The sequence below is a fragment of the Leucoraja erinacea genome, chromosome 36 (genome assembly GCF_028641065.1).
Source record: "Leucoraja erinacea ecotype New England chromosome 36, Leri_hhj_1, whole genome shotgun sequence".
NCBI classification, from domain to species: domain Eukaryota; kingdom Metazoa; phylum Chordata; class Chondrichthyes; order Rajiformes; family Rajidae; genus Leucoraja; species Leucoraja erinaceus.
This window is the reverse complement of record NC_073412.1, coordinates 4,734,252-4,743,794: the sequence shown is the minus strand read 5'-3', so window position 1 is coordinate 4,743,794 and position 9,543 is coordinate 4,734,252. Positions and strand designations below refer to the sequence as shown.

The window sequence follows — 9,543 nt, the reverse complement described above, 5'->3', positions numbered from 1 at the left end:
TTTAGAGATACAGCATAGAAACCGACCTTTTGGCCCACCAAGCCCATGCCGACCATGGATCACCTGTACACTAATTCCATATTATCTCACTTTTGGCATCGTATACAATGGGGGCGATTTATAGAAGCCTGCACTGCTTTGGAATGTAGGAGGAGACTGGAGAAACCCACACGGTTACAGGGAGAACACACTGCAGCACCCATGGTACCAAGGTCTAAGCGGAAGCTCAGAGGGGATAGAGCCTTTTCTGTTGCTGCTCCGGCACTCTGGAACACCTTGCCATTGCACATCAGACAGGCCCCCTCACTGTCCATCTTCAAATCCACCCTAAAAACTCATTTTTATTCTCTGGCTTTCGACACTGGCTGAGACATTGCTCCTGTTTTTAGTGCTTTTACTGTTTTATAGTGCTTTGTTTTACGGTTTTTAATGGTTTGTAATAACTTCTTGTCCATGAGTTCTCATGTACAGCACTTTGTGGCAACTGCAGTTGTTTAAAGTGCTTTATAAATAAAGTTATTATTATTATTATCATGGTCAGGATTGAACTCAGGTCTCTGGTGCTGTGAGACAACGACTCTACTGCTGCGCCACTGCACTGTCCGATAAATTGAAACAATCGGGGAACATTCTTAAGTAGTGCTTTTCTTAACAATTATTTTCTTGAAGGCTAAAAGATGCTGCTGAAGACATTGTTTTTTTAGAATTTGTTTGCGATATCGTTTTTGGATCTAATCCTACCATTTGTCTTATAGGATGCAAATAAGCGATTACGATTCAGTTCAACGTGTACCTTTATATAATACAAATGAGGATTGATTTGCAAATTGACTTTGACAAAGCTGGCCTCTGTCTTGAAATAGAGGAGGCGAGGCGGTGGTAGGGAGAATAGTTTTCTCATACAACAGTAAGTCGAAACAGGGAAAGGGAAGGGGCAAGGACTGAAGAAAGCCCAATAAAAATTGAAAGGACACTTTGATCGCAAGCAACAGCAGATAACTGCCAGATGCTGAAGTAAAAACAGGAACATGGAATGTCTCTGAAAGGTTATGGATCAGAGATTCACTGAGATTCCAATTTTGGAAAGAAAATATCTGCATCTTCCACCACTTCACTATAGCGCAGCTGGTACAGCACAGCACCAGAGACAAAAGTTCAATCCGGGTACGATCTATGTGGAATTTGCACATTCTTCCTGAGACCTCGTAGGTTTTCCTCTGGATGCTCCAGTTTCCACCAACATCCCAAAAAGGTGCAGATAGGTAAGCCTGGGAGAATGCTGCAAATCGCCCCTAGTATGTAGGGAGTGATGGAATCTGGGAGGGAAATTGATAACAATATGGAGAGAATATGGAAAGAAGGCAGGAACGGGGGTACTGATTGTGGATGATCAGCCATGATCACAGTGGATGGCGGCGCTGACTCGAAGGGCCAAATGGCCTACTCCTGCACCTATTGTCTATAATCTGAAGAAAGGTCTCAACCAGTAACATCACCTATTCCTTCTCTCCAGACATGCTGCCTGTCCCGGTCATTCACTCCAACACTTTGTGTCTATCTTTAGAGAGAATAAAGTTGGATGAGATTAGTGCAAATGGTTTGTTGATGGTCACTTGGTGGGCCAAAGGGCCTGTTTCTGTATTATGTAAAATAATATGAATATTATGTGTGTTATGATTGTGTTTATAATTTGTTTGGTTGTTTTGTTGTTCCGCGAGCATTGCCACTTTCATTTCACTGCACATCTCGTATGTGTATGTGACAAATAAACTTGACTTGACTTGACTTGACTGTTTCCGTGCTGTATCACTCTACCTATCACCAAACTGGTAGGGCCAGATTTCTGGACCTGGGGCTCGAACACACAAATTGATTTGTGGGTCTGCCTCCACTCACCCTTGGCAATCATAATCACTGTCACACTGTTACCTAACCAACCATCCTGGCAGTCATGATTGTCAGAATGATAAAGGAATATGTCAGGAATTCATGTTGCAGCTTTATAGGTCTTGGTGATGTTGCATTTGGAGTATTGTTTAGAAGTTCTAGTTTCCCCATTACAGGAACATTACAGGGAGGACTGAAGATCTCGGAGTAAAACCCACGCAGTCACGGGGAGAATGTATAAACTCCGTACAGACTGCACTCGTGGTCGGGATCGAACCCAGGTCTCTTGCGCTGTATGCGGCAGTATGTAAGGCAGCAACTCTACCGCAGCGCCACCGTGTCGCCCATCATTAAAATCATCATTTAAAAAAATCATGATTATATCTGGAAAAAGGAGATCAGAAGCAGGTGGGTTGGTTAACAAGTGATAAGGTAGATGATATGAGGAAGTACCAGACATATTATCTTAGTTCTTTCAGTCAAGTAATGACAAACATCCCAAGGAAATTAACATTGAAACTCTCTCCAAGAAGAATCAAATGTAAAAAAACCTGTAGGAAATGGAAATTAGATAAAGCAGAAATTACTATCATTGATATACCCTTTGTCCTATCCACCCGCTCTGACTTTTTCTGTAACTAATAACTTGTTTTTGTCGAAGAAGGAACTGTGCAGATGCTGGAAAATCGAAGGTAGACAAAAATGTTGGAGAAACTCAGCGGGTGCAGCAGCATCTATGGAGTGAAGGAAATGGCGACGTTTTGGGTCGAGACCCTTCTTTAGTTTTTCCTACTTTACTTTGTGAATCTTTAAAATTCAATCCATTTTCCAATCACAATGCATTTTTCCTGATTTTTGGAAATCTTAAGACAATTAACATCAACTTATCTCTAACATTTCTGGAGATTCATCAACATTCATCAATTTGATGGATTGATTGAATTAATTGAAAGATACAGAATGGAAACAGGCCCTTTGGGTCACCGAGTTCACGCCGACCATCGATTAACCATTGACACTTGTTCAATGGGGTGGGAGATTGCAATCTTCACGTGGTCCACCTTGCTTTGACTAATGCTGGGGGCTTCAGAAAAACTCAGCGGGTGCAGCAGCATCTATCAGCGTCTCTTCTTCCTGAGGAGACTGAAGAAGGTCCATCTGTCTCCTCAGATCCTGGTGAACTGCTACCGCTGCACCATCGAGAGCATCCTTACCAACTGTATCACAGTATGGTATGGCAACTGCTTTGTCTCCGACTGGAAGGCATTGCAGAGGGTGGTGAAAATTGCCCAACGCATCACCGGTTCCACGCTCCCCTCCATTGAGTCTGTCCAAAGCAAGCGTTGTCTGCGAAGGGCGTTCAGCATCGCCAAGGACTGCTCTCACCCCAACCATGGACTGTTTACCCTCCTACCATCCGGGAGGCGCTACAGGTCTCTCCGTTGCCGAACCAGCAGGTCGAGGAACAGCTTCTTTCCGGCGGCTGTCACTCTACTAAACAACGTACCTCGGTGACTGCCAATCACCACCCCCCCCGGACACTTATTATTATTTATTCAAATCGTTTGCTATGTCGCTCTTCAAGGGAGATGCTAAATGCATTTCGTTGTCTCTGTACTGTACACTGACAATGACAATTAAAATTGAATCTGAATCTGAATCTGAATCTATGGAGCGAAGGAAAATGTGCAACGTTTCGACACGAAACCCTTCTTCAAACTTGTTTTTGTCCTTTTTTTTGTTCACTTTCTCAGTCCTAAGAGCTGAGGCATTAACTCTGTTTTCTTTCCGCAGATGCAGTCACGACCTGCTGGTCATCTTCTGCTTTTATTTCAGAAATAAACGTTTTCAAACAATGAAGCCAACTTTGGTTTTCGCGCCAATTCAACTTCTTAGCCAATGGGCCGCCGCGGTTTTTATTTTCCCGCCTTTGCAGCGTCGCGAGTCGCGAGGACCGTTGGACGGCGGCGCGCTCCCGCCAACTGTCTCTGGGGCCGCCATCTTTGTGCGGGGCGCCCCAGTGCCCGAGTGCTGCCTGACAGCCTTCGGCGCCGCCATCTTTGTGCGGGGCGCCCATCCTTCCCCCCCCAGTGCCCGAGTGCAGCTACCCCTCTCCGCCGCCGCCATCTTTGTGTGGGGCGGCCCCAGTGCCCGAGTGCAGGTGCCCCTCTTCGGCGCCGCCATCTTTGTGCGGGGCGCCCATCCCCCCCCCCCCCCCCCCCCCCCCCCAGTGCCCGAGTGCGGGTGCCCCTCTTCGGCGCCGCCATCTTTGTGCGGGGCGCCCCAGTGCCCGAGTGCAGGTGCCCCACTTCGGCGCCGCCATCTTTGTGCGGGGCGCCCATCCCCCCCCCCCCCCCCCCCAGTGCCCGAGTGCAGGTGTCCCTCTTCGGTGCCGCCATCTTTGTGCGGGGCGCCCCAGTGTCCGAGTGCAGGTGCCCCTCTTCGGCGCCGCCATCTTTGTGCGGGGCGCCCCCCAGTGCCCGAGTGCAGGTGCCCCTCTTCGGTGGCGCCATCTTTGTGCGGGGCGCCCATCCTCCCCCCCCCCCCCCCCCCCCCAGTGCCCGAGTGCAGGTGCCCGCTTCGGCGTCGCCGCCATCTTTATGCGGGGCGCCCCAGTGCCCGAGTGCAGGTGTTTCTCTTCGGTGCCGCCATCTTTGTGCGGGGCGCCCCAGTGCCCGAGTGCAGGTGCCCCTCTTCGGTGCCGCCATCTTTGTGCGGGGCGCCCCAGTGCCCGAGTGCAGGTGCCCCTCTTCGCCGCCGCCATCTTCATGCGGGGCACTCAGTGGAAAGTGCTTTCGCCCCCCGCCGCCATCTTCCCTCGCAGGTAAGAAGTAAATAAACAGGTTGGATTTCGGGGGATGGGTGCAAAGTTCTCGAAGGAAACTATTAGAGAAAGAAATTGCTAATATTTGAAGACTTAATTAAAGTAGAGGAAGTCTGTTTGCGAGGTTTGTCCCTGGAAGGACTGTGTGTGTGTGTGTGGGTGTGCAATAATGTTTGTAAACACCAGCCAGGACGTATTGTTTACATTAAATTAACAATTAGCAATTAACTTTGATTTTTATCAAGCTCTTAAAAAATGTAATTACAGATTTAACATAAAACTGCTATGCAATTCTAATTTATTCAAAATATTTAGATATGCCTATAGAATCTGAATCGAATTATTTAGATATGGACCACTGGGAAGTTGAAAGCCTGCTCTGGTTTATGGTTATTTGAAAATAATTGGGAGGAAAGGATTTTTGGGATTACTCTGCGAGCTGGTATAGATTTGGTGGGCTGAATGTACTGGAAAGTATGTGAAAAATGCTTCTGTTTGGATTGGATCACCTGTACCAATTTACAGTGGAAAGCTTTGCTTTTGTGTTATCCAGTCAAATTATGTTCTACTTGTGTACAGTCATGCCATATACGAGTGCAACAGGTAGTGTGAAGCGAAAAATGTCAGAGTGCATAAGATAGTTTTACAGCATTGCAGTTATAGAGAAAGTGTAGATTTAAAAAAAAGTGCGAGGCTGTCAATAAGGTTGGTTGATAAAAATAAAATGAGCAGTAAGCAGAAAGGAGGAGTAGATTGAGCATAACCAAATGGATCTTGAGGAAGTTCTTAGATGGAAAGGGAAAAAGATGTATAGGATGTTTCCACTAGTAAAACCAAATGATTTGAATGTTTTGCCACTAAAAAGTGGTTTGGACAGAGTGTTAGGATAGGAGATATCGGGTGAGAGTAAGTTGAAGTGCCATTGTGAAACAATATTTGAATCACAAAGGGTGGTGGGTGTATGGAACAAGCTGCTAGAGGAGGTAGTTGAGGGTGGGACTATCCCAACATTTAAGACACAAAGTACATGGATAGGTCTGAAGAAGGGTTTCGGCCCGAAACGTTGCCTTTTTCCTTTGCTCCACAGATGCTGCTGCACCCGCTGAGTTTCTCCAGCTTTTTTTTGTGTAACATGGATAGGACAGATTGGAGGGATATGGACCTAATGCGGGCAGATGGGAATGGTGTAGCTGGGATATGTTGGCCGGTGTGGACAAGTTGGGGCGACGGGCCTGTTTCCACGCTGTATCACTCTATGACTCTATGACAAGGATTTTGCCAAAACTGGTGTGCATGAGTTAGAATAAACTGAATAGGCTGAGATTGCTTTTGCTGGAGCGCAAGTAGATATAGAGGTTTGTAAAGTCATTAAGGGCATAGATAAGATTAATTATCACAGTTTTTCCCCAGGATAGAAGATAAAGGTTTATGATGAGAGATAAAAGTTACAAGCCATGTATTATGCTGTTGTGTGGTAACATGAGTTACCTGCAGGATTGACACAAAATGATGGAGTAACTCAGCAGGACAGGCAGCACCTCTGGATAGAAGGAATGGGTGACGTTTCGGGTCGGGACTCTTCTTCAGACAGAGCTGCTTCACCCATTCCTTCTATCAAGTGATGCTGACTGTCCCACCGAGTTACTCCAGCATTTTGTGTCCATCTCCGGTGTAAACCAGCATCTGCAATTCCTTCCTACACATTATTCTGTTGTGCTGCAGCAAGTAAGAATTTCATTCTTTTATCTGCCACAGATGACAATAAAACACTCTAGACTCTTGACCAGCATTGCTTCATTCGTGGATAATTTCCAAAATACAGCACCAAAATCTATCAAAATGAACATGGTTTGATTGTAACTCTGAGTCCAGGCATTCTTTTTACATATGTAGCTTATAAGGCAAAATGCTTAAATACTTTAATGTGCTTAAGGACATTGAAGACAAAAACCTTAAGCACATTGAAGACAAGTATTTAAGCATTTTGTTGTGCTTTGCTTCCTGTTCTGCCATTTAGTAACCAGAGGTGAAGTTGATTTTGATTTTCATTTGTAATTATAGAGCATTTGGCAGTATTATGTCCACTAACATATTGAAAAGTTCACATTTTCTTTTGTTTCAGTGAACACTTGAATCCTCAAGATAAGATGCATCGGGCCAAAAAAGCCTGGTTCTCCCAAAGTGTGAGCAGACACATTTGTGATATTTGGGGTATGCATGTATTGCAACTCTCATTCAAGATTGTAATCTTACTTTATAATTTTTTGTTAAATGTAGATTTATCATTAGTTTTTAATCAATGACCTATTCACTTGGATTTCCTGGCTCAAGCCAAAGTTGACAATTTTAGATAAAGTAATGGGAAATATTAAAATTGAGTTGATATAGTCCATAGAGTGATATAGTGTGGAAACAGGTACTTCGGCCCAACTTGCCCACAGCAGCCAACATGTCCCAGCCACACTAGTCCCATCTGCCTGCGTTTGGTCCATATCCCTCCAAACCTGTCTTTTTTCCTCTTCTATTGCCTTTGCCCCTGACAGTAACAATGGCTCAATCATTCTGAACCTCATCTTGATCCTTCACCATCTATTCTGGAAGTACAGATTGTTGGCAATCTCGTGGCCTACTGACATTATACTACATTTTCAGATGTATGGTCCTTAAAATGAAACTATGATCCAAGCCCCAGTCTTCTGTCTCAGGTGGTTGTAAAATATGCCATGACATTATATTTAAGACGAGAAGGCATTAACTATATTTGTGCCATAGTGATGCAGCTGGTAGGGCTGCTGCCTCGCAGCCCCAGAGACCCGGGTTCGATCCTGACCTCAGGTGCAGTCCGTGCGGTGTATTCACGTTCTCCGGGTGCTCCGGTTTCCTCCCACATCCTAAAGACGTACGTCTTTGTAGGCTGATTGCCCTCTGTAAATTGTCCCGTGTGTGTACGGACTGTGTTGAACCAGTATGTGAACCAGTGATCGATGGTCAGCGTGAGATAGTTTTAGTTCGTCTTTTGGGATGCAAATAATCGGTTGTAATTCAGGAGTTGGATCAGAATTCGTCCCACCCTTCTATTCAGATGTAAATGAGTAAAGTTCAACATGAATCTTAATAAAATACAAATACAAATAATTTGCAAATTGACTCTGACAATGTTGGCCTCTGCCTTGAAATAGAGGAGGAGAGGTGGTGGTAGGGAGAATATTGTTTTTCATACAACATTAAAATGAAACGGGGACGGGGACGGAGAAGGAGCAAGGACTGAAGAAAGCCCAAGAAAATTAAAAGGGCACTTTGATCACTTGAATGAATATAACTGTAGATAGAACTTGGAATGACTGCAGTTTACTTTCCCCTTTGTTAAATAAAGTACAATAGCAATGTGCCAGATGCAATGAAATATTTTTCATGTATGTTCATACAAATAATGGTGAGTAATAAGCTCAATGATAAAAGTTTTGTAACCTTGAAATTGATTTTCAGTTCAAGTTGCATCTCCAATAAAGATGCTTACTCCAGTCTTTATGGCTTCTTGTAACATAGTTCTGTCACATAATTGAATTGGAATTTACTATTTTTAGACACAAGTACACAATTCATGGATACCTCCACTGCAGAAAGAGGCCTTTCAGCCCATCGTACACTTGCTACCTCTTTGAAACCTATTTACTTTATGCTAAAAGAATGAGAATTTGTTCCACTAGATACAAAATGCTGGAGTAACTCAGCAGATTGGCAGCATCCCTGGAGGGAAGGAATGAGTGAGATTTTGGGTCAAGACCCTTCTCTAGACTTGGTCACGACCCGAAACGTCACCCATTCCTTCTCTCCAGAGATGCTGCCTGCCCTGCAGAGTTACTCCAGCATTTTGTATCTACCTTCGATTTAAACCAGCATCTGCAGGTCTTTCCTACAGAATTTGTTACAGTTTTGGTTGAGAAGGTGACTGATAAATGTGTGTTGTACTAATAAGCTTTGAACACCTTTTAAATCCTATTTAAAACCTTTAATAATTGCCCTTATTGGAATGATTCGAATAAAAATATTCTTATTTGTTGATTTCAATACCTGGATTTTGTATTTCTTCCTGCAGTCAATGAAGGTGGGATTATTACAAATTGGTGTGCGGCTGATTTCTTATTTAGTAACGATGCTTCTCATCCTGACACACAGAGGTATAATACATTGAATATTATTATTGTATTATAATATGAAATATTATCAATTATTAATTGATCCTAACATTGTGGTTCATCACTGGTTCTTCAGTTAAGACTATAACATGTAGTTTGTAGTGTTGTGACGAACAGATCTACTATGTAGACCAGTCACCCTCACGCCTTGTGTGTCTTTTTTCCTAACAGTAACAGTCAATCAGATGCCATTGCTTAGATTGTGTTGATGATAGATGGCATGAATGAATGAATGAATGATTGAATGATTGAATGATTGAATGAATGAATGAATGAATGAATGAATGAATGAATGAATGATTGAAATGAATGAATGCCTGAATGAATGAATGAATGAATGAATGAATGAATGAATGAATGAATGAATGAATGAATGAATGAATGAATGAATGAATGAATGAATGAATGAAATGAATGATTGAATGAATGAATGAATGAATGAATGAATGAATGAATGAATGATTGAATGAATGAATGCATGAATGAATGAATGAATGAATGAATGAATGAATGAATGAATGAATGAAATGAATGAATGAAAACTTTATTGTCATTCAGATATACACCTAGACACAGTGCACCTTGAACGAAATTTTGTTGCATTTGACTCTCCAAAATCAGGTAATAGTAAAAAGT

The 9,543-nt window shown here is 43.3% G+C and overlaps 1 protein-coding gene across 2 annotated transcripts in view; it reads left to right on the top strand.

The window, feature by feature from the left end:
• Positions 1–5,453: 5,453 nt before the first annotated feature.
• The window catches only part of terb2 (telomere repeat binding bouquet formation protein 2), a 22,798-nt gene continuing 18,708 nt past the window's right edge, over positions 5,454–9,543 (top strand). Inside the window, exons 1-2 of one of the 2 annotated variants that reach the window (XM_055662522.1) lie at positions 5,454–6,894; positions 8,808–8,889. In XM_055662522.1, coding sequence (XP_055518497.1) covers positions 6,859–6,894; positions 8,808–8,889 — 118 coding nt within the window. In that variant the 5' untranslated portion in view covers positions 5,454–6,858. Of the gene's footprint in view, positions 6,923–8,807; positions 8,890–9,543 lie in introns of both variants that reach the window. The other variant, XM_055662521.1, reaches the window with a different exon arrangement.